Raw genomic sequence first — 27708 nt, 5'->3', positions numbered from 1 at the left:
GTTAAACAAATGGTGGTAATAATAAGTACTTAGTGTAAGCGCAAAAGCGAAGCAGACCTCAACGGATTCAGAAAAGCCTTTATTTTTTTGTGGACTTGGCACTGTTGGGGCCCATTTTCCAGATGGGAAAATAGCCATCAGTTACAGAGGGGATTTTGGTCTTATAGGGTACAACGAGGATGATGGAATCATTGGAAGCCATGTACGTGCAATTTTGACGGTCAGGGGCTAGTTTGTAGGTTAAAGCTTTAATTTAACTCATTGTTGTCTGGGGAGGTAAGAGTCGAGATCCCAGGGATGAGTACTCAAATCTTGCCGATTGGTATTTGCTGTGCCTCTAATTTGCCATGGGGGAAGGTCAAGGTTTTAAGGCCCAGCATTCAGTATCTGCCCCTTTCCCCCAGGGCTGCTGGGAGGTTAATCTTTGGCTAGTTTCCCTGCCCTCCTCCCGGGCTGCACCTCTCTCCATTTTTCTTTGGGGGGTTATCTTGCAGGAATATTATTTTCCATAACCCTTTACTTAGTAATAAAGGTAAGAAACTATAAAACAACTTGAGTAAACATCAAGAGTCTAACAGCCAACCAAAACATTGCATACAACATGAGTCCATTTATATAATGTTCTCGAGTTTACAAAATTATAGATATGAAGAATAGATTGGTGGTTGCCAAGGCTTCAAAGTGGTGGGAGGGAGGAGAGAAGAGGGATGGGTGGGTCTCTAAAGGTGAAACGGAGAGATCTTTGTGGAACTTTTTGTATCTTGATTGTGATGGTAGTTACAGAAACCTAAGGCTATAATTGCATAGAACTCCACACACACTTTCATACATGAGTGCATGCAAAACTGATAAAATCTGAACAAACTCAGTGGATTAGATCAATGCCAACTTCCTGGTTTTCACATTACAGTTCTGTAAAATATTACCATTGTGGGAAACTGGAGGAAGGGTGCATGAGATCTTTTTGTACAATTTTGCAACTTTCTATGAATCTATAATTATTTCAGAGCTAAATGTTAGAGGGGCAGGAGTTGTAGCTCTGAAGTACAGCGCTTGCCTAGCTTGTGTGAGGCAATGGGTCTGATTCTCAGCATCACATAAAAAATAAATAAATAAAATAAAGGTATTGTGTCCATATACAACTAAAAAATATATTTAAAAAAAAGCTAAAGACAAACAATAAGCCAACCAAAATCAAAACCAAATTTGCTATTGACCTTACAGCATTTGAAGGCTTCACGTCAACACAGACCAGACCAGCAAAGTTGGCTACTTGCCACCTGGGCTGCCCATACTGGACTTTTGTCTGATCCCACTCTGCCACAAAGCTCCGCAGTGGCAGTCTTGATAGTCTTTCACTCTAGTTTGCCACTATTTTTACTTTTCTGTATATTTGAACATTCTAACCCTAATCTCAAGCGTTAGAGACTATCTGAGCAGGATTCCTAATTTTTTACAGGATTCCTGTCGTTTCTCTGTGACAGGTATGTGCATTTGTGCAAAAGCAGATTGCATAAAGCCGAGCTGAGATGAGTGAAAAATTATGGCCTAGGGCTGAGATATGCGTGTGTGACCAAACGTTTGAATCAGAACGAATGCAGAAATGCACGTGAAATTCAAGGCAATCAAAGGGCTTAATCTAAAAAACTCCAGCGCTCTCCTGGAGCAGGGTATCAATTTCTCCATCCTTCGTCTGTCTCATCCACCCTATGGATCCTCCCTACACTTGGCCTGTCCATCGCTGTCTGCACCTCGCGAGGTCCGCAGCGCCACCTCCGACCTCCACCGTCCGCACCAGCGTTAGCTTGATCTGATCCGGAACCTCCCCGGCGCGGAACTCCTAGAGTTGGGTTGGCCCCGTCCCGCCCCACCAAGGCCCCGCCCCACCAAGGCCCCGCCCCACCAAGGCCCCGCCCCGGGTCCTAGCGCGAGGACCCCGCGGAGCTGTCCGCGGCTGCGCCTGACGCAGCCTACCCTGTGACCCATTCGGATAATTCCTCCAACCCGCTATGTGCTGCGGCGTGGTCCTCGGGGCTCGGACCTCCAGCCAAAGGCTGGGGCCCGCGGTTTGACGAGGAGCGGCGCGGCAGGCGGAGGGGTGGCTGCCTCGGAGGGAGGTGGCATCGCTGCTGCGCTCCAGCATGGCTGCTGCGGTCCGCGCCGCGGGCCGCCTGCCTGTGCTGTGCAGCGTCCCGGCGGGTGAGCGCGGGGACGGGGCTCTGAGCGCGCGGAGTCGGGTTCGCCGGGGCCTGCGGGGGTCCGGGCGGAGGGAAGCGAGCAGCCTCACGTGGCTGTCCCGTCCTGCCCGGTCCGCTGTGTGACCTTGCGCGCGTTCGTTGCCTCTCTGGGTATCCGGGCGCTTGACTGTAAAATGACCGTGAACTGGACACGGCTCATCGGGGTTGGTTTCGGTTTACTCAACGGCTCGTGCATGCTCGGTGAAGGAGAGGGACTGGCAAGCATCGCTTTCCCGGCGGGCAGGCGCGACCTCCAGGTTCACAGGGTGATGCCCACCCAGGGCTCGAGGCTGAGCGGCGCCAGCGAGGCTCTAAAGGGCAAGAGTCGTTCTCCAGGTGGAGTCGGATAGCACTGGCCTCGGTCTGCGTAATTCCGGCTGACCGGTGGCCTCGTTACGGAGACGGATGCCTCGACGTCCGCATGCACTGTCGCCGTTCGGCCCGCCCCGCCTGGCTGACACCTGCCTCCTCTGCGCTCTTTCACCGCCAGCATTTCTAATTCTGAAACGCAAAGCCCCCTAAAACCCACAGATTCTTTTTTTTTTTTTTTTTTGGTAACCCATTTTGCAGCAAAAAGTTTGACCAGCAATCTTTTGGCAGAAAACCTGACCTTGATATTCTTTTCTTTTGTCCTATGATTGTCTCCTATTTCTTCATTTTTTTCTTCTCCCATCTTCTCCTATTTCAAGGCCCCTTTCAAATAACTGTTTTCCTTCATGAACCCTAAACTGTGCCAGCGACTATCTTCATCTGTTCCTGCATTTTCCTTCACTGTCTTCCCAATCCCTTTATGAAGTAGATTCTATTATTATTATACTCTTTATCCGGATGGCGGAGGGAGGCACATTGATTGAGCAAGGGACATAAGGCTTTTGCACCAAAGTCTTTTTTTTTTTTTTCCTCTTTTTGTCTTCTTGTGTATAACTGGTTTTTGTTTTTTCAGCCTTATTGAACTATAACTGATACCATACATTTCAACCATTTGAAGTGCACAATTCACTTACATTTCAACCATTTGAAGTGCACAATTCACTTACATTTCAACCATTTGAAGTGCACAATTCACTGGTTTTTAGTATTTTCACAACCTGTGCAATCATCATCATAATCTAATTACAACATTTTCATCACTCCAAGAAGGAAAATTTTTAGCCATTGCCCTCAGCTGCCCACTGGTGCCCAGCCCCAGGCCACCACTAATCTATTTTCTACCACTTACCTTTAGGTCATTAGTCCATTTTGAGTTGTTTTATATATGGTGTGAGGTAGGGCTCCACCTTCATTCTTCTGTGTGTTGACACCCAGTTGTTCCAACACCGATTGTTTAACACATTCTTCTTTCCCCATTGAATGGCCATGGCCATGGCCAAAAATCAGTTACCCATAAATGCTGCCCAAGCCTTTTCTGGAGGACCTTGCTGTGTGAAGGTTCCCACAAGGCGATGCCTGAGAGCCTGGTGCTGTGGGGGCTGCAGAGCGAGTAGGGATCCTGTGCCACACACCGGGAGGATCTGGTGTATCAGCAGAGCGAGTTCAAGACTGACTCTGGATGGCTGGGGGGGAGGGCGAGGAGCAGCAGGAGGCTGGGGACACCTGGGACCACCTGGCTGTCCTGCAGGCTGTGCTGGGAATTTGTAACCTGGCCCCAGGGAGCCAGAGAAGGATATGTCTGAACTGTGAAGTGACTAAGCCTATTACTGTAGAAAGGCGGTAAATTCCAGGGGAGAGATTGGGGAACGGTTGGGAGACCTTTATCCTGTGGCCAGCTGATGCTGAGACCTGAACAAAGTGGCCTGAGACCACAGCAGAGGCGCACCTGACTGGCAGAGGGATTTTTAAGGTGACTGCAGTCGTGGTGACTGGTTGGCTGTGACGGTGGTGGCCAGTGGTCACTGAGCTGGGAAGTCACTGTCCACTTGTCTCAGTTCTTTAACTCTATATTATTCTGTGGGCGTTTCTGATTTATTTATTTTTTGGGTGCTGAGGATTGTGGCTTTACCATGGAGCCACATCCCTAGCCCTTTTCATTTTGAGACCTGAACTTGGGTTCCTCTTGCCTTTGCCTCCTTGGTATCTGGGAATGTGGGTGTGTGCCACAGCAGCCGGCTCTTGTTACTATTTTAAAGTTTATTTTAAAGGTTCCTTTCCATGTAGGAATGTATCTTTTAATTTTTTTGCCCAGGGCCCTGGGGTTGTAGCTCAGTGGTAAAGCACATGCCTACAGGCTCAAGGCCCTGGGTTCAACTCCAGCACTAGGAAAAAAAAAAAATTATTTATTTATGTATTTATTTATTTATTTTTTGATTGACAGGTCGTTTCTGGTGCAGGCAGCTTCCACCGAATAGCTTTCCAACAGCTTCTGTTTTGGCGCTGAAGACCACTCTGAGCAATGGTGAGTTTCATTAAGAACTACCTTTTCTCATAAGACTTAATAATGGTTTCTGTAGGTTTTAAAATGTAAATGAACAAGGCATGCTCTTTATGAGGGCAATGCACACAGTCTTGAGTATTTTTCAAAGCTTTATGATTGCAGTTGTTGTAGTTCAAGGCTTTAAAAAATAATCGTCACCATGTGTTGAGTAGTTGCTGTGTACTAGGCTTAAAGCATGTTATCTTGTTCAGTCCTCCACTGGTTTTCATGAGATTATTCCCATTTTAGAGATGATAAGGTGAGTCTCTGAGAGGCCAGGTGACTTGTTCAAGGTCATACAATCCAGACCAGGCGCAGTGAGCACACCTTTAATCCCAGCAACTTGGGAGGCAGAGACAGGAGGATCCCAAGTTCAAGGCCAGCAACTTAGCAAGACTGTCTTAAAATTAAAAATTAAAAGGACTACGGGTGTGACTCAGTGGTTAAGTGCCTCTGAATTCAATCTCTAGTACCCAAAAAAAAAAAAATCACACAGCCAGTCAGGCAGGACTGGCCCCGGAGCTGTCTGCATGCTGCGACGCCCCCTTGTGGGCACAGACTTCCCCTGACATAGAGCAGGGCCTCTCTTCACCTGGGAAGGCGGGGCCACCTAGCTGTGCAGGGAAGCCCAGCCCTTTGAGGTGGGCTGTGCCGGACAGAGCTGAACTCCCGCCGTGACCGTGAACTTCTGGAACTCCCGAGAGTGGGGCTTCCATGTTGGTCTTCTGCCTTTTCCTCTTGCAGACCCCCCTGTGAGATGCCTTGTTTGGAGGTCCTGGGAGAAGCCCCCTGACCAGGCTTTTCCATAGTAGCCGTTTTCCTACGGCATCCCGCACACATTGCAAATCAACCAGTTTGATCTGTTGCTTGGTTGATTCACTCGCTCATTTATAAACGGCTTATTTGCCCCTAGCATGTGCCAGGCCTTGCCCTGACTGAGCTGGTGTGGGGCCTGGGAAAGGCTTCTGGGAGGAAGACCAGTGCAGACCAGTCTCTGCTGAGAGGTGGCCCGGGAAGGGCTCTGGTTTGGAGTGACAGCTGAAAGTCTGCCCTGCCACGTCCCACCTCTGCGCCTCAGAGCTCCGGTTTCCTTAGCTGTAACTAGGGATAGCTGTCCCCACCGAGCCTTTCTGTGTTGTTTCTTAAATATCGACTTCCAACCTGGGGTGTAGCTCAGAGGTCAAGCCATTGCCTGGCGTGCGCAAGCCAGCAGTTCAATCCTTAGCGCCGAAAGTAAAAAAAAAAAAAAATTTGAGCTTCCAAAAGGTAGTGAAAGACTCAGCTCTCACTCACAGTCCTTCCTTCTCCTGCCCATCATCTGGGCACACGTTCAGTTCTTTCATCTTCCTGGTTATATTCCTAAACAGGTTGTGTCTATTGTTCTTTTTTTTTTATTTTTTGGTTTTTTGTTTCAATTTTTATATATCTTTTTATTTTTACAGACTGCATTTTGATTCATTGTACACAAATGGAGTACATCTTTTCATTTCTGTGGTTGTGCACAGTGTAGATCCACACATTTGTGTGATCATACATGTGCATGGGGTAATGATGTCAGTCTCAGTCCACAGTCTTTCCTTCCCCACCCCCTCCCGCCCCATTTCCCTCTGCACAATCCAGAGTTCCTCCATTCTTCTGCTCCCATCTCCTCACTATGTATCATCATCCATGAGTCTATTGTTCTTTGATCAACATTTTTATGCTAATTGGAGATTTAGCAGTCTATTGTTACCTTTACTTTCTTTCAGTATCATTAGAAGCATAATTGACTGAATCTCTGGGCTTTGTTCTTGTTAGTAAATTGGTGTATATTCAGAGCTGAGCTAGGAGTATTCTACCATTATGGTGTCTCTCTCCTAGAATTAATAATTGCCTGACTTTTTAGAAGTTGATTACTTTCCTTGGTACCTATCACTGTATTTTTCTAAATGCTGCAACAGATCGGTCAGAAACATAGTAATAATTTTTCTAAAATCTCTCACCAACCAGTTTGATTTATTAGAAGCGACCCAAGTGAGAAGGAAGGAGTTCTTGATGTGGAAAGCGCTGTAGGCTGAAGTGAAACCTTGGAAGCTCCCAAGTCCCCACCTGAGGGCTCAGGCCTGTTCCACTTCGGCCTCCAGGGTGGTTGTTTCCTGAGTCTGGGATTTCATGGCCTGAAATTAATAAGAACTCAAAGGATCAGAACAGAGTTGATAAGTGAGGTGATGGTGATGATCTGTAACTGGGCTTCAGAATGTGACTCAGCATGAACTGCTAACATTTCTTCTTTAAAAAATCATAACAGGGGTTGGGGATTTAGCTCAGAGGCAGAGCGCTTGCCTAGCACACGCAAGGCCCTGGGTTCGGTCCTCAGCCCTGAAAAACAACAACAACAAATCATAACAATGTAAGCAAAGCCAGTTGTATAACTGTGCATGCAAAATTACTTTTGCTTTTGGTGGTACTGAGGATTGAACTCAGGGCACCCTATCACTGAGCCACATCCCCAGCCCTTTTTATGTTTTATTTTGAAACAGGGTCTTGCTAAGTTGCTGAGGCTGGCCTTGAACTTGTGATCCTCCTGCCTTAGCCTCCTGAGTCACTGGGATTACAGCCATGTGCCACTGCACCCAGCAAAAGTGACTGTTTCTAACATATACAGCCCTGGGTTCAATCCCCAATTCTTCCCTGCCCACCCGTAAAAAAAAGTGGCTATTTCTAAATTCTAAAGTTGATTTCTTTCTGTTTTTGACAATTGAATTCTTTTAAGCTGGGTACATTATTAGCTATGAATGATATTTCAGTCTTTCAAAAAAAATATGATAGTGATTTTTACACTTCTTGAAACACATCAAAAGTTATAATGATAAACAGTGCAAGATGAAATGTCTTAATATGAAATACTAAGATATTGTGTTGAAGATGAAGGGGCTTACAAGAAAAGCTAAAATGTGTAAGCATAATGAGATTTGGAATGACGAAGTTCTGAGTTTTTAAAAAATGAAGACCCAGTGTTTTCTGGCTCCATTTTTGTTTAGTAATTCATCAGGTGGCCTACAGGTCGGAGGACCTCTGTGTGTTCTGTGAGGTTTCCCTCCACACAGGTGAGCAATCATCTGGAATTGGAATTGGTGGTGAAATCCCATCCAGTAACTTGGGACTTGGGCAAGCCTCTAATCTCATAGACTTACATTTCTTATTTTATGAAACAAAAGGGTTGTATTAAGTGCTCTCCAGAATCACGATCATCCCTGTGTCCTGGTGTCTGTGTGCAGTGCAGGTATTTCCACGGCTCCTGCAGCGGTCTGATGCTGTTCTCCCCGTCCTGACCGACTTCTTCCTTGTGGCCATTTACGTCCTAGCAGGAACCTGCTGATGAAGCTGCTCTTACTGTTTTCTACGTAACCTCACGTAGTCTCCAAAATAGCTGTTGTCGTTCTTTGGTTTTCTGTTTTTCAAGCCAATACCCTGAAGCCCCTTTCCCTCCAGGCTGTCTTAATCCTGCCACTTCTCTAGGGAAAGGCAGAGCTCGAGAATCTGACCTGCTAGCACTGTTCCACTCCTTCAGACCCACCCGTGCCTGTCACTCTGCCCTCTCCCTCCCCTGACACCACCATCCATGGGCCTGGTCAGATAGTCTCCGCTCAGACATGGCTGTTCTAAAACATTTTCTCAAGTTATAGATGCATGCAGTTAAAAAATAATTCCCCCCAAAATACAAAAAAGCAGGTCTTTCATATCCAGCCTTAAATGCCCGTTGCCGTCCACAGAGATCCCTTACTCAGTTCCTGCGTGCTCTTCTGGGTTGGTCTGTAAAATGCATTCACTCCCTCCTTGTTTTTGAACATAGGGGAGGATGTCCTCCGAACGTTGCTTCGCACCTTGATCTTCTGATGGGTTTCATTTGCAGTTCTTCTCTCATCTGCCCAGTGCCCCGTGCATCCAGCAGGGGGCACCCTTTGCCCAGAGTAGCCCAGGGAGCTGGGGTTGGGTAACACAGGGCAGAAGCCCTGGCTGTACAGAGCTTTCTTGAGACTGTGGCATCTACTCTGTGAATGAACCGTACCCTCTCTAACTAGGATGGGCATTTAGGTTGCTGTCAGTCAAAAGTTTGGTTTTATTTTTTAAAGAACAATTGTCCTCAAAATATGATTCTTAAAAGATTGGAATTTTAGTGACTTATTTTTAGCAGTAACAATTATTTGGTGCTGGTGGCTCTGCAGCCAGGGAGCGACTAACCCTGTTGTTTCATCTCTCTGTAGGCCCTTTGTTGCTGCGGGGGACCAGAGACAGCTGCCAGTTCACCAGCTTGAGCCGTGCGCTGCGGACACAGTGCTGTGTCTCTCCTCCTGGCAGCTCAGCAGGCCAGCCACACAGACCCTACAGCTTCTTCACTAAATGTACGTGGAATGGCACACACTTCCACCTCCCCAAACAGGAAGTTAGGAGGTGCTTTTGTGTCTTGATTTTTCTTCTTTCTCAAACAAATTAACATTTTAGTGACTATTGAAATAAAAATTCATGTTGGTGCAGCACCTAGAATCAGACCATGTTCTGCAGCTGTACTTTGGAGAGCACTCGTTTACTTTGAGCCCCTCATTTGGGGCAGCTGAGGCCTAAAGGGTATTGAATGGTGCCCCAAATACCCTGCTGATTTAGAGTCACACCAAGAATGCACTCACTGTTTTAAGCTCAGCCTAGTTGAAATAGGACATCTCATCATAAAAGTTAATTTAAAGAGATCACTACTAACACTTCCTATTTGTGGTAGTGTTTGAAAATCTAATCTGGAGTAAATTAGCTTGTTGGGTAATAAATGTAGGTGGAGTTTACAGTTTAGCACTAGGCAGGATTTAGGATGACCAAGGCAATTCACAATTCGTAAATCTATTCCAAATAGCCTTTCAGGTTATACAGAATCTTAGACTTGAAGTTAAAATAGTAAAATAGTAAAAAAAAAAACAAAAAACAAATTAAGAACTTAAGTCAACTGGCAGGCATTAAAAAACATAATTGGAAATAATAATTATGAATATGGAAAAAGATTCACAGTATAACAGTCAAAATTGTGCATGTGCTCTAACCTCCATTTTGTTTGAAACAAGTGCACTCAAATATATAGGGATGTATAAAGCAAAAGACAAAACACACTCTGATCTAGCAGTGATGGTGGGATTATGATTAATTTTTATATTGTCTTTCATATTTTATAATGTATCTGAAAAAAGATCTAAAACATGTTTAATAGGGTAATGATATTCACAAGTTGCCCTCTGACTTGGTCTCTTTTTCAAATGTGGCTAGAATTTCTGTTTTCCTCTTACAGTATGTAAAGTAGGCTTTGTTTCAGTGCCACATTCCTTTAAAACTGAATCCCTCTTTGTCTTAATGGTTTGCCGATCCTGATTTGGAGTGAAGGAAGACTGTGGTGGACTGACTTGTTACCACGACCCCCGTCACAAGGGAACTCTTGGATTTTTGGTGGCCTTTATCAGAACCATCACGGTTAAGCAGTTTGAGGACAGTGGCCTTTAGGAGTGTTCAGTTTGAGGTGCTTCCTTTTGAACTGTGGTCCTTCACTGTGAGTTAGGGTTGAGCTCGATCAGCCTTTAAGGTGGAATCTGGCTCGTGAGGAGGAGCCATGCTCCATGGGACACTCTGCAGGTGGAAGCGTGGGAAGTGTGACATTCCAGAGCACGTTCCATGCACCCAGAGTGCCAAGATCAGGCCTTCTAGGAAGCACACTGCTAGAGCTTTTGAACTTCAAGTGTTCATAAAAGGAGATGGAGAGACTCATTTTTCTTCCAGACTATGTTTGGCATTGCAGCTTTTTAAGTATATATCATCTTAACTTTTTAACTCGGACGACCTTGGTGTGTCGCTGATTCTTTATTAAACAAGGTGGCAGTACATATAAACTCAGGTAATAAAATGGCTGGTGATACCGTCGAGAGCTGGAAGTCCTTGGTATGCAGAGTTTAGGTCCAGTAAATGATGTAGCTACACCAGGAAAACCCAGTCATCATCCCAAATATTCTACAAGTACAAGGGGGAAAATACTGATTGAAATGTGTGGTGCAAATGAATTTGGGGACCCTAGAAATTCACAGGTGAAATAAGCCAGCAGTGCCAGAGTCTACATAGAGTGAGTGACCCACGGAACTTAAGACGCACGCACAGGTGCACGCACGGCATTTGCTATCAGACACCCAAATACTCACTCTTTGCTATTATTGGTTAGATCTTAAGTGGAGTTCAAGGTGAATTTGAGCATCTCATTTTGAAGGAAATAGAGACAATTAAGGCATTGATAGAATACAGCAAACCATCCAAATTCAGAGTTTGATGGGTTTATGTTGAAATATTGATTCCCGTTAGAATCAGGAAAGCTGCATGTAGGAAGGACAGTTATTGATTATCTCAGCGGTTGTCATGGGGGCCAGCGGATAGGAAAGAGACCTGACTCATGATTGGCAAACCTCAGGGACTTACCGGGACTTAATGTTGGCCGTCTTTTGTGGACAAAAGAAGCAGAATTGTCTCCTCTTGTACTTTCCAAATGTAACCGTGTTTTATGTTCACAGGATGATTTTATTTAGTTTTCATTACCTCAGTGATGTGGTTGAAGCTGGCCTTTTCTGGCCTTTTTTATTCTTAGGAGAGTGTAGATCTTTGCTTTACCACTACAGAATTTTTTAAAAACCCTGTTTCCTTACAGTGACAGCAGATGAGCTCTGGAAAGGGGCTTTAGCAGAGACTGGTGCTGGAGCCAGAAAAGGAAGAGGGAAAAGAAGCAAGAAAAAGAGAAGAAAGGATTTGAACAGGGGTCAGATTATTGGTGAAGGTACTTTTTGCTTTTCGTTCTGTTATCAGATTCCGCCTTGAACTCGGGGGCGGGAAAGCAAGCTGGGTGGAGGGAGGCCCGGGCGGCCCAAAGGCCAACAGTTCTAAAGAGAGTCAAGTGCTTTGGGAGTGTTCACCCCAGGTTCCACGGATACTTGGCAAACTGGAAACATGAGCCCATTTCTCAGGAAGGGCACTGGGATCCATGGTTCAGAGTCCAACCAGGTGGCTTGCCAGAGAAGGGGTCCATGAATCGGGAAGTGTCGGGGCCCCTGTGGGGCATCGCGGTGAGGCCCTGTGCGGCGGGGGCTTGCAGCCCCTGGTGGGTAGACGGGGCTCAGGGCAGCTGGCGGGCTTCCCTGCAGAGACGGTGAAATGAGCAGCTCTGAGGGTCACGGGCCTGCCGCCGCTGCCCGGCCATGCTGCTGTCCCACAGACACCGCCGCGGGCATTGCGTGGTTGGACAGGCACAGTGTGTCCCCATGAAACTGTTTACAAAACCGCTGGTGGGCTGGACTTGGCCTTGGTCCTTCACTTGCTAATGTGATTGTTTACACTCCTGCTCTGGAAAATAAAAATAGGATGGTGAGTTTGAACTGGCTTGCTTTGTACTGTGGTTGTCGACTCATCGTTTTGGGTACTAACCGCCTTTAAGAAATAAAGGGAGCACCTCGCGCTGTGCTTCCAACATCGCATGTCTGCCCGGATGTTTTTATCGTATCTTGTTTTATTTTTTAACAATTGTTATTTATTTTTACTTAATTAATTATTAATTATTTTAGAGACAGGATCTTGCCATCTGGTCCAGGCTGGTCTCAAACTTGCAGGTTAAACCCTCCCTCCTGCCTCAGCCTCCCACTAGCTGGGACCACAGGCATGCCACACTGTGCCCAAATTAATTTTTTCACAGTATTAAAAATGTGTGTATATCTTCTCAGTAAAAATGCAGATTGTAGAGAAGGCTAAACGCCCCGATGCCCCGGCTGCCATCCCCGTTCCCATGGTCTCCCCTGGGGGGCCCCTGTCTCATTTTGGTATTCTTTCAGTATTTTTCCAGTGCTTTTGTATAAACTTCCTAAAAGAAATGGATATTTTTTAAAAAAAGATAATTGAAGTATACCACATGTACATGCAGTCTTACAATCTGCTTTTTTTACTCAATATTAGTCTCAGGGGCTGGGCATAGTGGCACACCCCTGTAGCCCCAGCGACTGGGGAGGCCGAGGCAGGAGGATGACAAGTCTGAGGCCAGCCTCAGGAACTTAGCAAGACTCTCGCAAAATAAAAGGGCTGGGGGTGCGGCTCCATGGTAGAACGCCACTGGGTTCAATTTCCCAGAACCAAAAATAATAACAACAACACGTCTTAGAAATCATGCCACGTCTGAATCTAGAGAGCAATCTCGTTTAGAGTCTGCAGAGCATTGCACCTGTGGGTCGTGCCGCCCAGCCGTTCCTCGGTCGGGGGACTCTGGGCTTGCTCGCGGTGACAACTCAGCAGACATCCTTGCCTCGGCGCACATGCACCTCGCGAGTGTTTCTCGCGGTGACAGTGAAATGCAGTAACGCCTGTGGGTATATCTGCATACGATGTGGTAACGCCAGGTCACCTGCAGAGTGACCTCGTGATCTTCAGCTCCACCCCGCTGTGCTGGGCATTTAACACGTGCCAAGTGGACACCTTCCAGGAGTCCTGCTTACCTGTGTTCTCAAACCTCCAGGGCGCTCGGGTTTCCTGTGGCCGGGCCTGAACGCCCCTCTGGTGAGGAACGGAGCCGTGCAGACCATTGCCCAGAGGAGCAAGGAGGCGCAGGAGGAGGTGGCGGCCCACATGCTGCAGCAGAGGGAAGAGTGGGACCGGAAGAGGAGGACGAAAGTGAAGCGGGAGCGCGGCTGGAGCGGGAACTCGTGGGGCGGCCTCAGCCTCGGCCCCCCGGACCCCGGTCCCAACGGAGGTAGCCGGGGCCTGCTTTGCTTGCGCCTGTGCCGAGGATTTGTCGTTGCACGGTGTTGACTTGGGTGTCTGGATGACCTTTTCCAAAGGATTTGCCGTCTTTAAGTTCCACACTGTTGTCCCAGCCGTATTCTGTGGGTCGCCAGAGGCCCATGACCAAGAAGCGCTCTCCAGCAGGATGGGGAGTCTGGGCTCCAGCGCCTTAGCCTGTGGCTTAGGTGTGGTGATGCGTGTCAGGGAGCAGCGTGTCCCAACGCGTGGCCTCGGGCTTGGAACGCTGTTTAACGGCAGTCTGGAGACTGGAGGGCCATCATTAAACCTTCTCAGAAGCAAACGTGGAAAAAAACTGACAGCACTCAGGCCGAATTAGAAAACAAGGTCCCCCTCCCCAGGCGAGGCACATCCACCTGGAAATCTGGCTCCTGCCAGTGGGTGGGAAAGGGGGACACAAGCAGGGTGTGGCGGTGAGACGGAGTGGACCAGGCCTCGGCCAGGAGGACAGAGGTTGGGGAGGGGAGGACCAGCCCACGGGCCCAGCTCCCAGCCACCAGATCCAGGGTCTGGACAGATGGGCTGACCCGTCAGTAAGCAGGGGCAGCCTTGCAGCGCTGGTGGGAAGGTGGGGAGCTCACCTGGGAGCTGGTGGCTTCCGTCCAGAGCTGTCAGGCCACCAGAGTACTTGATGCCAAGGTGACACTGGGCACTGCTTCAGGGTTGCCCCGTGGGGTGGGACTCGGGCAGTTCCCAGGAAAGAAGGTCGGCCCTGGGTTGCCTGCCGCGCCCGGGAGCTTTGATGCCATTCTCCTGGCTTTTCAGGGAACAGATTTTCTGTAATAAGTTAAAACCGAGAGCGTTTGAGACGGCGCCGCGGAGAGCAGAGACCGCTGGTCAGCCAGGGTGGGAGCTGGAGGGAGGAGGCCGCGCCAGGGAGACGGTGGCTGAGCTCATGAGGGCACGGCCTCCAGGTGGCGCCAGGGAGCAGGGCCTTCCCGTTTGGAAGTCGGCCGGCGCCTGGGGGTGCTGTCACACGGGAGCAGCGCCGAGCCTTTACCTGTGTGCTTGTTTCTCTTCTCCTTGTAGAAACATACGAGGACTTTGACTCCAGGATCCTCGAGGTAGGCCTCCGGAGAGGTCGCCCCGGGGTGGGCGCGGCTCCGACTCAGGGACTTGAATTCAGTTCCTAGGTATTGGCGGTCCCCACTGCCGCCCTGGTTCTTAGGGACTGTGAAGTTGAGGTCCTGTGGCAGAACGTGGAGGTCCTCCTTCCCAGAGCTGCAGCGTGCTGCCTGGTGGCCTCGCTCAGCTGCAGCCCAGTCGTGTCTGGACACGATTCAGGGAGCTGGTCAGGAGGCGCAGAAAGTTCCGGGTTGAGGCCGGTGTCCACTTTGCATGAGGAGATGGCCTCTGGGCTCCTCGCGATGGTGCATCAGGTGCACTTGAGCGGCCCTTCCAGGGCCTTCTCCAGGGCCGCAGCGTCTCTGAGCTGGCATAGTGTGATTAACCAGTGTTTAATAATGGGGAGCGATTGGTAGAGCGGATTGTGGCAAAGCCTCTGGATTTGTTATTGTTTCTTCAATAGTAGTTTCATCATGGAACCTAAAATACGTGTATAGATATTTTATGTTGGTGTCCCATTGCGTGTTACAGTTTCCTCCTCAATGCTGGGGATGGAACCCAGGGCCTCATGCTTGCTAGGCAAGTGCTCTGCCACTGAACTACATCTCCAGCCCTTTTTACTGCGAAGTCGCCTGGGCTGGCCTTGACCTTCCTTCTTCCTGCCTCAGCCTCCCGAGTCCCATGGATCACAGGAGTGTGCCACCGCACCCAGCCCAGTCCATGGCTTCTGAAGGTCTGTCCATTGGAAGAGTCTTGCGTATGCAGGTTGTTTCCTGCAGGATCATCCACGAGAGTGGCCTCAGCCTCCCTTTCCTTCAACTCCATTTCCTAGGACAGGGGCCACCATGAGCCAGAGCCAGCTGCCATTTAAGCAGTTCAGTTAATAGTTTCATGGTTCCTGGACTTCAAAATAGGCTGAAAAAATTGGAGATTTTCCTGAAGTTCATAATTAGCGGGTATTTCCAAATTTTGTATTCTCGTTTAAGCCTAATCCTTAACATAGTGATCTAGTCCTGCAAAGTTACTTCTTTATGTTGCATTTCCTCATTTCTAAGGTATTTTAGTATCTCTGATACTGGAATACGTCTTACAGTCAGTCTGTTCAAAGTTTAATCCACACATTTTTCTTTCCAGTGTACATTTATTAAGGTAGGGTATATTGGGCTACGGGTGCAGCTCAGTTGGTAGAGTGCTTGCCTGTCAAGCACAAGGCCCTGGGTTCAGTCCCCAGCACTGCAAAAAAAAAAAAAAAAAAAAAAAATAGGGTGTATTAAGTTGTACGTTCACAAATTCCTTTAAAGGACATCTCAGTTGAATCTCCTAATAACCCTGTGAAATAGGAGGAGAAAGTCTTAGTTCCGCCTGTTTCTGAGGAAGCGCTCCTGAGGAGGTTTCGTCTGGGGATTTTGTTTCTGGGCTTGTAGACTGGGGGTGCTGGGCCCCGCACCAACCTCTTGGGGAGCCAGCAGGTGCCCGTCCTCTGCTTTGGAATTCTCTTCAGGTATCTTACTGATGAGGCTTTTGTCTTTTAGGTAAGAAATGTTTTCAATATGACAGCCAAGGAGGGAAGAAAGAGATCTGTCCGTGTCCTGGTGGCTGTGGGCAACGGGAGAGGTGCTGCTGGTGAGTGGTTGGTGCTGGACACGGAGGTGGTTGTTCACTGGGGTTAGCGGGTGGCAGAGACCTGGCCGGCCCTGCTGGGAGCTGGGGCCGTGCTGCTGGCCTCACTTTAGAGGTTTGGGCTCACAGACCTTGTGGTGAACCACAAAGCTTCTTGGAGTAAAGAAAGATCAGCTCTTACGACCTGCATCTGAGGACAGTGGATCTTTTGAAGGACTGAAGACACCATTGTACTGTGTGTAATGGTGAAAAATTAGAACAAGTCCAGTAGGGCCTACTTACAAAAACAGTGCAGCTGGACAGTGTCATTTTCTACAGCCATTTAAAAACTGAAAAACTGCTTACACAATAACGTTCAAACGGCGGCATGTGATCTTGATTTTTTTAAGTCGTTCATATGCAAAGAAAAAAACTAGACTATACACTGCTAAGTGTTAGGTCAGCAAATTTGCCAGTCATTTAAATTTTCTTTTTTAGACTTTTCTTTAAAGTTTCCCCAGTGAACATCTAGTTTTTGAAATACGGTCACATAAAGCTGAGAAACTGTTGGTTGCTTCATATTGACGCTTTCAAGCAAAATAGACATGATAGATAGTGGGTTGCTATAAGAAACCATGGTGAGCAGTTACTGTTGTCTCTTTTCAAAAATGTCTTTTCAGAATTTTTGTGACCACGTCCTCCCCTTTTCCTTTGTGTAAAAAGCCTAACAGAGAGGTCACGTGGTAGCCTTGGGTTTGCACCCTGCTTGCTCCTGCTTGGTTTGGCCCTTGGAGATCTTCCGTTAGCATAGCAGATTCTCCTTCCTTCTGGAACTGGTTGCATAGTGTTCCAGTGTATGCACAGACAAGACTTTTGTTACCTGTTCCCTATTGCTGAATATTTTTTGTTTCCAAATTTGTATCATTTATTTAAAAAAACAAAAATAAAAAAACTGACCTTTTTGTCCATAGAGTTTGTTGAACCTTTGCAAGTATAGCGATAGGGAAATATCTCGAAATTGCTGCCCTGCTCCGTTCAAATGTTAAGCACCGCCAGACCGCCTGCTCAGAGTTTGCATCAGCCTAGGTTCCTCTAACCATCACCTCCTGGCCCTGAATATCATCGACTTTACTGATTGGCAGTGTGGTACCTGAAAATCTCTCCTCTTTTAGATCTGCACTTCTTTTTAAGTAAGGAGAGCGTGGACGCCATTTGGCATGTTCACTGGCCTTTTCCGTTTCCCTTAGGAAGTCTGTCAGCTCAGGGGCTTTGCCCATTTTTTAATTGGGTGATTGTTCTTTTTTCCTTGTTGATTAGGATAAGCTTTTTGTAAGTTGAGGACATGAGCTCTTTGTCTCTCAGATATTTTGATTTAGTTTTGATTTTTTTTCCACACCGAAGCTTTAAAATCCACAGAAGTTTTAAACTTTTATATAGCAAATTTATCAGCCCTAGATCGCTTCTGGTTTTGTTTTGCTTAGAAAGCCTCCATTTGAAGATTGTAAATAAGTCCGCCCATACTTCCTCCAGAACTCCTTGGCTTGGTTTGTTTAAACTAGGAACTGGAGTTCACAACCTTTTTATCCCAGGTCTCAGATGTCTCGCATATCTCATGTCTTGCGTACTGTGTTTTCCTGTGTATAATTTAAAAACAAAATACTTTTTTCTAATTAAATAATAATGGTGGCAGCAAGTAATGGAAGCATTTCTGTAACTTGTGATAAACTTCATTTCTCAGGGTTAAGCATTTACACATTGCGAAACTGTTGGTTTTATTTTCCTGGTTTATTAAAATCTAAATTCCCCTTGGAAGTTCCATTGAAATCACAGTTTTACTCTATAGCAATGTATTTTTTCCCATCCCTTCTGTTTATTTTTATGTTTCCACAAATGTCCAAAAACATTATATATAAACATTATATTATAAATATAGAGCATACTTCATGTTTAAAATTGAGTATATTTCATTTTATTAGAGATTTATGCAAGATAATGTTATGTATCCAAATGTAAAGTTTCTAGAATGCCTCAGAACAGATTCTGGCCTTCTGCCTGGCTGGTTGTGCACAGCAGGTATTCTGTGGGCAGTTAAAGAAGAAGTGCGTGAAACATCGCAGGACCCCAAACTGGGAGCTGGTGGGAGGCAGAGCCTGGGCCAGAGTCGGTTCCTGTTTCACAGTTGTGCTTTTTCTTTTAAAGGTTTTGCCATTGGGAAAGCTACCGATCGGGTAGATGCTTTCAGGAAGGTATGTGCATTTTTTTTCTTTGTTGACACTTAGAGGATAATAAGCTGTGGGTCAGACCCCGGGGGCACAGCAGGCAGGCAGTGAGTGTCCGGGAACCTATGGAGTTGTCAGTGTACGTGTGATAATGACGCTGTGGCTAGGTTTTTTAAGTCCTTATCTTTTACAAGTGTATATGAGAAATTCGGCATAGTTGGAATTTTTTATGATAAAATGTTTTATAAAAGATGCTTTTGGAATCCAGCGAGAGATTTAGGAGAATGTTTTCCTTCTTTTCTTCAGGCAAAGAACAAAGCAATTCACTACCTGTACTACATCGAGCGGTACGAAGACCACACAAGTGAGTGCCGGCCTCATCTCGTGGGTTCGCAGGTGCCACTGTCGTGCGGTGTGAAACACGCCCCGTGGCGGTCTTCGTGTTTCTCTGTGACTGCGTCCTTGCAAATGTGCAAGACGAGGAGACAGCTTGGTCTCCCGGGAAGGCAGAATGAGCGGGGTCAGTGTCCGTGTCCTGCGGGCTGGCCGCTCAGGGCAGACCCCCGGGCTCTGTGGCTTTTACAGCCATTAAAGTCACACTCCTGACCCTCCTGTGTCTGCTTTGCCCTCCAGTATTCCATGATATCTCGTTGAGATTTAAGAGGACCCACATCAAGATGAAGAAACAGCCCAGAGGTAACTGGAAAGCGCTCGGTTGAAGATAAAGCAGAGATCAAGGGTCCCCTCCGCGCCTCACCGTTTACCTTTGCTTGGACTCATCTTGAGAGTGCCAAGCGGGGAGGCCTGTGTTAGGCTGGGGAAGCGGAGGCTCGGGCTGCGCAGGCCCAGGCCTGTTCCGGGAGTGGCCGGGGCGGGCGGAGCAGGTGGCGGGAGTCGGGTTGGGTGAGCGACAGGGTGGCTCCTGCTGGAGACTTCACCCAGCTGGTAGGTTTCTTCCTGCCACTCACGTGCTGCAGGTCTCTTGGTGTTGGGCTTGTTTTTTGGTGCTGGGGATTAAACCCAGAGCCCCACGCATGCGAAGCCTGCGTGTCGCTAAGCTCCACCCAGCCCCTCGTCGTCCAGGGTTGCTGGTGGACATCTTCTGTGATCTCTGTTCACTGAGGCCCTGGGCAAGCAGAAGTGGCCTTCCCTGTCTTGTGGACGAGCCACAGGCAGCGTTGGTCCTGGGGACAGTCACGCCCAGGGACTCTCAGTGTAGGGTTCTTAAACTTTCCGATTTGCATTTTGCTGGTAGTTCTACAGTTAGAAACGGTTTCATGTGCCTGTAGCTCTGTAAATCCCAGGAAGTTTGGGTCGGGAGCTGGGCACAGGGGCGCACACCTGTGATCCCAGTGACTGCGGGAGGTCGAGGCAGGAAGATTGAATTCTGGGCCAGCCTCAGCAACGCGGCCCTGCGCAGCCTAGCCGAGTGCCTGTGCGCCTTCCTCGTCACTGACGGAAGAGGGCTGACCTTCAGCACCAGGGTCAGAGGCGGCAGGCCTGGTCGAACGTTCCAGGCTGGGGGTGCCCCCTGTACAGTGTCCTCTCGGGGCACAGGCCATGTGAGGACAGGAGACGGGCAGGTCAGGTGCGGGGGCTGGTGCAGAGCTCGTTCATGCTTTATGCAGAGCAGTGGCCGTTGAGGCTTCGCGGGAGCCTTGCTTTGGCTTGTTTCCGAAGCTCTTCTGGAGGGGGTTGCTGGCCGCCAGGAGCAGCGTGTAGCTGGAGGGGAGGCCACCCCAGGGCTAGAGGCCAGCAGGGAGGTAAGAAGGCCATGGCAGGAGTCACAAATCCAGGAGAGGCTGTGACCAAGCCAGAAGGGTTTCCAGGAGAGCAAACTGCTGTCGCTGCCAGGGCAGCTGAGCACTCGAGGAGGGTGAGGTCGAAGGTGTCCCTCGGGGACGACCAGGCATGGGCCCAGGTGCCGGTGTGGTCAGGGGGCCCATCGTGCCCAGGCACCTTGGCCTCAGTCTAAGTAATAGCCTGGTCCCCACCGAGTTCAAGGCAGATGCTCTGCTGAAGTCTTGAAATGTGTCCTCCTGGAAGTCACGCCATGGTGACTCCCTAAACCCAGAGCCACGCGAAAGCCAGCCCGGGTGCTGCAGCCCACTTCCTCTCTCCTAGGATACGGCCTCCGCTGCCACCGGGCCATCATCACCATCTGCCGACTCATTGGCATCAAGGACATGTATGCCAAGGTCTCCGGCTCCGTCAACATGCTCAACCTCACCCGGGGTTTCTTCCACGCGCTCTCCCGCCAGGTAACCTTCCCTGGGGTCTGAGCAGAAAGTCTGGCTGTGCCTCAGACCAGGGTGCCGAGCGTCTTCCGGGGCCACCTCAGGACATGGGCATCCCGTGCCACGTGTGGCTGTACCCCCTTAGTCAGGCCCCCTCGAGAGGCCTCAGTGATTGTGAGCATGTGCAGCAGCAGTGATAATGCACCAGTAAGAAAACAGAAAGAAGAAAGTGATTTTAAAAAGAGTTCATGATAATTAGATGGAGTTCTTGAAGTTTCAAAATTCAGTATTTTTAAAAGCCAGTAATTATAATGTTTTATTATGAAAAGAATATGTGCTTGTTCTAAAGCTCCAACGGTGCAGAAGTGATAAAAGAGACTTTGCTAATGTCATCCTTGCGGCATATGTACACAAAGTATTAAGTCACACATAAGAGTGTCTCCTGTGTATGTAATCTGTGTGCATGTCCGTAATCTTCACACACGTACGCAGTAATCTGTGTGCATGTGTCCGTGATCTTCACACACGTACGCAGTAATCTGTGTGCATGTGTCCGTGATCTTCACACACGTACGCAGTAATCTGTGTGCATGTCCGTGATCTTCACACACGTATGCGGTAATCTGTGTGCATGTGTCCGTGATCTTCACACACGCATGCAGTAATCTGTGTGCATGTCCGTGATCTTCACACACGCATGCAGTAATCTGTGTGCATGTCCGTGATCTTCACACACGTATGCAGTAATCTGTGTGCATATCCATGATCTTCGCACACATATGCAGTAATCTGTGTGCGTGTCTGTGATCTTCGCACATGTATGCAGTGACGTGTCCATGATCTTCACACACACGTCATCGTGGCTCACGTATGTGCGTACGTGCATTTTAAAGGCCTTGCATGGAAGGTCCGTGTGGAGCGGCCTCGTGCTGTGGTTCTCTCTGGCACAGTCACAGCACTCCTGGACTCAGGCTGGTCGAGGTCGCTGGCTTGTGTGACGAAGCTGGTGCTCCTCCTTACTGGTGTCCATGTTGAGGTTTTGTCCACATGCTCTGTTTTCTCCTGGTGTTTTGAAATCGCTGCCGTGATCAGTTTATCACCTCTTCTGAAGTGCCACCAGTTGGGAAAAAAGTTGTGTTTTAATGCACCACTCAAAAAGACAAAATGCCACCAGTTTAGGTGAGATGCCTTTGATTGTAAGGCCAGTTTGAATTGTTTCATTTTGTTCATGAAACAGCTTATCTTTTTTTTTTTTTCCGGAACCAGGAATTGAACCTAGAGGTGCTTAACCCTGAGCTACATCCCCCACTCTTTTTATGTTTTATTTTGAGACAGGGTCTCACTAAGTTATTGAGGGCTTTGCTAAGCTGCTGAGGCTGGTCTCGAACTTGCGAACCTCCTGCCTTAGCCTCCCGAGCCACTGAGATGACAGGCGTGCACCATCAAGCCCAGCAAAACAGCTTATCTTTTTTCCAATTATAAACACTTAGAGAATTAGAACAGTACACAGCAGCCATGGTGTGGAAACACGGGGTTAAACGCATTGGGCATTTTCAGGTTCTATGAATAAACTGCTAAATGTATTGGCCTGTTTCCAGGCTTCTGTGGCACCTGTGGCTTCAGTGATCCCCAGAGCCCTCCCACCCCGTCCAGAACTAGTCTTGTTTCTTGACCTCACCTCACCCAGTTAGCTGAACCAAATCTCAGACACCATTTTATTTCATTCATAGATATTGCAGTGTACCTCTCAAAGATCAGAATCAGAAACTGCTTCCCAGGCAGGGGATGTGGCCCAGCGCTTGCCTGGGACGCTTAAGGCCCAGGTTCAATCCCTAGCACTTGGAGAAAAAGGAATCATGATACTTATCTTTCCTAAAAATTCATAGTGACTCAGTATTATCAAATATCCAATCTTTTCACACAATTTGTTCCAATCGGGTTGCAGAAGACAGCAGCACATCCAAAGTTTCTGCCGTGTCTTTTGAGCCTCCTTCTGCCCGTGCCTCCTCTTCTCCCTTGCCGCTGTTGTGTTGGAGAGGGCCAGTGGCTTGTCCTGTAGTGCTTCCAGGACTTCCGGAGGACCTGTGGGGTCCTCTGTCTCTTTGCCCCCCCTGGACCTCCTGTGAGTTGGCAGGTGGCTCTCAGGGCTCCATGGGGCTCCGCTCAGCACTCGGCCTAGCAGGGCACGTGCCTGGGGAGTTTGGGAGGCAAGGCCCGTCCTGTACCCCAGTTTGGGGTGGGAAGGTGGGGCGGAGGCCATCCCCCCGTGACAGGCCACTGTGGTTCAACCAGAGCGCTGACCCAGGTCAGCTGGCGCTGCTCTCTCCCCGGAGCTCTGGCGTGTACCGTGCCCGCCTCTGGCTGGTGGCGCCTTCCGTGCCCGTAGTTGCTGTAGACCTAACTGCTGTCCCTACTGTGGTCCCTCCCAGGAAACCCACCAACAGCTGGCCGACAAGAAGGGTCTCCATGTGGTGGAATTCCGGGAGGAATGTGGCCCTCTGCCCATTGTGGTCGCCTCCCCCCGGGGGGCCTTGAGGAAGGAGCCGGAGCCAGAAGAGGAGGTTCCGGACGTCAAGCTGGACTGGGACGAGGTGAAGGCCGCGCAGGGAATGAAGCGCTCGGTGTGGGCAGGTCTCAAGAGGGCCGCCACCTGACCTTCCGGCCGCCCGCTGCAGCCGTGCCTGCTGTCCCTGGCGCCGGGGGACCCCCGCTTAAACACCTTGCCACGTCACCTGGTTTGGTTTTTCGAGAAAAGTCCAACCTTTACTTCTTTATTTACAAATAAAGAATTCTAGTTTTGATTTGTGGAGCACATGAGCTACGCCAGGCCTCAGTTCCAGGCGACTTTGGACACTCACCGAGGCCAGCAAAAGAAAATGAAGTGGGCAGAGGGAAGACCCCGCAGCAGCCGCTGCACAGACGGGAAGCGCGTGGTCGCGGCCGCCACCACCACGCTGGTCCGGAAGCAGTGAGGTGGCCTCGCGCCCTGTCCCCGCCCACGCGGCCGGGCTGCCCTGGTGGAGGGAGCCCCGCGCTGCACTGAGCATGTTCCAGGAGCAGGACGGGCCCTGGAGGATGCGCGGCTCCCGAGTTGCTCTTGGGGGCCGGTCGGTGTCTCCCGGCTTCCCCGCCCCTGGGGTCCCTGCCGACTCTGGCAGCCCTGCCCCAGCCCCCAGCCCGGCGCTGCCCTGCTCAGCGCGGCTGGTTCTGTCACTGCTCAGGATGGCTTCCTCTTGCCGCTGCTGCTCCTGGACCATCCACCCAGTTTTCATTCGGCTCTCGTGCATTTCCGCTCTGAATTTCCCTTCGGTCCTTCCCTAGGTCTTCCGTTTCTTTGCTGAGACTTTCCCATTTTTGCTGCTTCAGGGTTGTTTGTAATTCCCGCCGAAGCATTTCCACGTGGCTACTCTGAATCCTTGTCCCACATCGGGGTCGCCTGTGTTGGCTCCCACCGTCCCCTCGGTCGGTCGCCTGGGTTCTGGTGCAATGAGTGGTTGTGTCCCACACGTTTTGGTGGCTGTTCTGAAACCCCGGGATGGTGCGGCTGTCCCTGTGGCCTCCTGGGCCACACCGGTGGTGGAGTGGTCACGCCTGGTGAGCGTGACCATGGCCACCGAGTGGCAAGGAAGCGCAGGTCCTGCTGCGGCTTCCCCGCCCTCAGCCGCACCCGCCGGAGAGGGAGAGCCGCGGAGCCGGCCCTGTGGCTGGGTGAGGGCGAGGCTGCGTTCCCGTTTCCCGGGACACTTGAGGTGGTCATTGTTGGAAAGCTGTCGTGTTGGGTCCCCTCCCTCCTTCAGTGTCTCATCTCCAGGCAGCAAAGGGCAGTGATCCTTAAGAAATGGGGAGCAAAGCCATCCTGGGTGCTGCCTGGAGAACCTGGGGCTGCAGGGGCCCCCCTCAGGACCGGACCCTCCGAGTCCAGGACTGGCGTTGGTGAGAGGGCTGTCAGGGAAACGAGTGGATCGGGTGTCTTTAACCCGCAGTAAAGAGGAAGTCTCAAAAGCCAGCAGCACAAAGAAGCAGGAACACAGACCACAGCAGATTTCCTGTCAAAAAATACAGACTAGAGGGCAGTGGGCCAACGGGTTTAGGAACTGAAAGAAAACTATCACCACCTTCAATTTTGAGGGGGGCAGGTTTCAGGGATTGAACCCAGGGGTGCTTAACTACTGAGCCACACCCCCAGCTTTTTTTACTTTTTATTCTGAGACAGGGTCTCACTAAGTTGCCTAGGGCCTTGCTAAACTGCTGAGACTGACCTCGAACTTGGGATCCTCCCGTCTCAGCCTCCCGAGCTGCTGGGATTACAGGCATGTGCCACCATGCCAGCAGCCCTACAATTCTTTGCCTAATGACAATATTCAAAAACAAAGGTAAAATGAAGGATTTTCCAGACATCGTAAAATCCAAAAGAATCAGCAGACCTGTACCACAAGAATCAGGGAAATTCTTCAAGCAGAAGAAAGATGCTCACAGGTAGAAACCTTAATCTGCCCAAAGGAAGGAAGAACATGAGGTGGCAACTAGGCAGGTGCCCCAGCACACAGAGGATGGCACATATCCTCCCCCCACCTGAATTTTACTATCTCTAAGACATAATTGAGTGGTTAAAGCAAAAATAACGCCAACCTGTTTTTTTAAACACAAGTAGATGTACAATGTATGATAACAGAGACCAGGCAGGGAGATGCGGACATACGCTGCCACAGGGCCCTTGCACACCTGGAGTAGCAGGATCATCTGAAGGTGGACTGGTTAAGGTAAAGGTATGCTAAAACCCTATTGTAAAGGAGTCACCAAAGTGACACAGGGCTGTAGCTAGTAAGCCAACAAAGAAATAAGATGCCATCTTAAAAATAACTCGGTGCGCTGGTTGCATGGCACACGCCTGTAATCCTAGCTGCTCAGGAGGCTGCACAGGAGGAACCCAAATTCAAAGCCAGCCACAAGTTCAAGGCCAGCCTCGGCCACTTAGCAAGACCCTGTCTCAGAAAGGGCTGGGCAAACACAATGCTCTTGATTTGTTCATTATACATATTGCTTTGATTAAAGTCCAAACACAACAAGTCTTTAGAGACATTTTGTATCAAATGAAAAGACAGAAATTGTGCTTTCATAAGTTGCTACATAATGTAGAAATTTGGACCAAAAAAGCAAAATATAAAAAAAAGTGTATATATGTGTAACTAATAAAATTACCTGAGGAGCGTCATGCTTGTTTATTTGTCCTTGCAACCTATTTTATATGTATCTATGACATGACATACTTGTGTGTGTGTGTACCTTTCTTTATATGGAAGAGACTAAAATATTTAGCCATGCGGAACATGTGCTCAGACCACAGCCTGCGCAGGAAGTTCGGGTAACCATTAACCGTGTGTGATGATGGACCACAGGTTATAAAGTCTGTTACCTACACTTCAATCAGCGATATTAGCAAATCTCCAAACATTAGCAGTTAGTTTCCCTGTACACTCTGTATTCATGATACTGCACTCGAACTCGGTGGTCCTTTTTAAGCAACACAGTATTTTCAAAACAGCATTATTTGTTTTTAAAGCTTTTGTAAACAAATACGAAATGATCTCCTTAAAAAGGGGGTGTAGCTGGGGTGCAGCTCGGTGGTGGATTGCTAGCATAGATGTGGGAGGCCCTGGGTTCCATCCCCAGCACCAGGAAGCAAACCAAAAACCCCTCAGTCCACGAGAAGGCTGGAAAGAGGAGAAAGGGAAGGAGGAGCAGGTGGCCCCAAGAAACCAAGACTGCGGCACGGGAAGTTCAACCCAGCCATCCCCCTGCCCACGCCGAGCGTGAGGTCTGAGCGCCTCTGCCACGCCCTGTCAGCTCGTCCTGATATTTTTGACCTTCTTCCTGACGTTCCCCTGGTGGGCCTGTCCACTCCAGCAGCAGGCTGGCGAGGCCTGGGCTCTGCTCATGGCCTCACCCACCTGTCCTTGAGCTCGGTGATGCAGCATGAGCATGACATCTTGAGCTCGGTGATGCAGCATGAGCATGACATCTTGGAGGACTGTCCCCTTCATCATCTAGCTAATGCCCCTCTTTGCAACTGATGGTTAATACAGTCTGAGGCTAACAGCTATGGCGGCTTTCTGTTCGTTAGAGGGAGCGTGGTGTGTCCTTCGACACTTTACTCTCTATCTACCGTAGTCCCCTCTTATCCATGGTTTCACTTTCCACGGCTTCAGTTACTTGTGGTCAACTGCAGTCGAAAAATATTAAATGGAAAATTCCAGAAATAAAAAATTTCCTAAGTTTAGATCTGTTATTCTGTGTAATGCTATGAAGTCTTGACTTGTCCGCTGCCCCGAGGTAAGACCTCTCCCTTTGTCCAGTGTATCAACACTGTATACACTGCCTGCCCCTAATTCACTCCTGGCAGCCGTCTTGGTTATCAGATGGGACTGTTGCAGTATCTCAGTGCTTACATTCACAGATAGTCCCAAAGCATAGAGGAGTGGTGTGGCAAGTTCATGGTGGCATATTTATTCTATTTTACTATTAGTTACCGTTGTCAGTCTCTTCCTGTGCCTAATTTATAAATTAAACTTAATCATAGGTATGTAGGTATAGGGAAAAAACCCAATGTATATAGGGTTCTGTTCCATCTGCAGTTCTGGGTATCCGCTGGCGTCTCAGAAGGTACCCCTGGGTTGGGGGGAAGTGTCATACATGTCAAGTGGACCTGTAGACAACATAGGGTTGGATCTTGTTTTTTGAACCCCTCTGATAATCTCGGTTAATTGGCATTTTTAGATCCTCGACATACAAAGTGATTACTGACCTAGTCGAATCAACACCTGCCGTACCGGTTGCTTTTCTGTTTATCACCCTCGTTCTCCGCTCCTGCTTTTGTCTGTCTCTTCTTTCCTGCCTTTTGATTCCATTCACTCCCCTTTCTCAGCATAACAATTATACTTCTTTAAAAAATGTATTTTTGGTTGTGATATAGACGGCTTGCAGATGACGCTGCAAGGTCAAGGCCAGCGCCGGCCGACAGCACCGAGCTCTGCCGGGTCCTGCCAGCCTGCCTCATGCTGTCTCTCACAGACGTACAAGCAGTTCTCATCGGGCACGTTCATCAGTTTTTTTTT

General features: G+C 48.9%; 1 protein-coding gene across 1 annotated transcript; it reads left to right on the top strand.

The window, feature by feature from the left end:
• Positions 1–1964: 1964 nt before the first annotated feature.
• On the top strand, positions 1965–23397 carry Mrps5 (mitochondrial ribosomal protein S5). The gene is made up of 12 exons (XM_047523095.1): positions 1965–2199; positions 4549–4629; positions 8892–9029; positions 11348–11473; positions 13193–13426; positions 14506–14540; positions 16074–16164; positions 18340–18386; positions 18666–18723; positions 18993–19055; positions 20484–20620; positions 23026–23397. The coding sequence occupies exons 1-12, from the start codon at positions 2142–2144 to the stop codon at positions 23248–23250; spliced, it is 1293 nt and encodes a 430-aa protein (XP_047379051.1). The 5' UTR covers positions 1965–2141; the 3' UTR covers positions 23251–23397.
• Positions 23398–27708: the final 4311 nt, after the last annotated feature.

The sequence above is a fragment of the Sciurus carolinensis genome, chromosome 13, assembly GCF_902686445.1.
Source record: "Sciurus carolinensis chromosome 13, mSciCar1.2, whole genome shotgun sequence".
NCBI lineage: Eukaryota > Metazoa > Chordata > Mammalia > Rodentia > Sciuridae > Sciurus > Sciurus carolinensis.
This window is presented reverse-complemented; position numbering and strand designations above follow the sequence as displayed.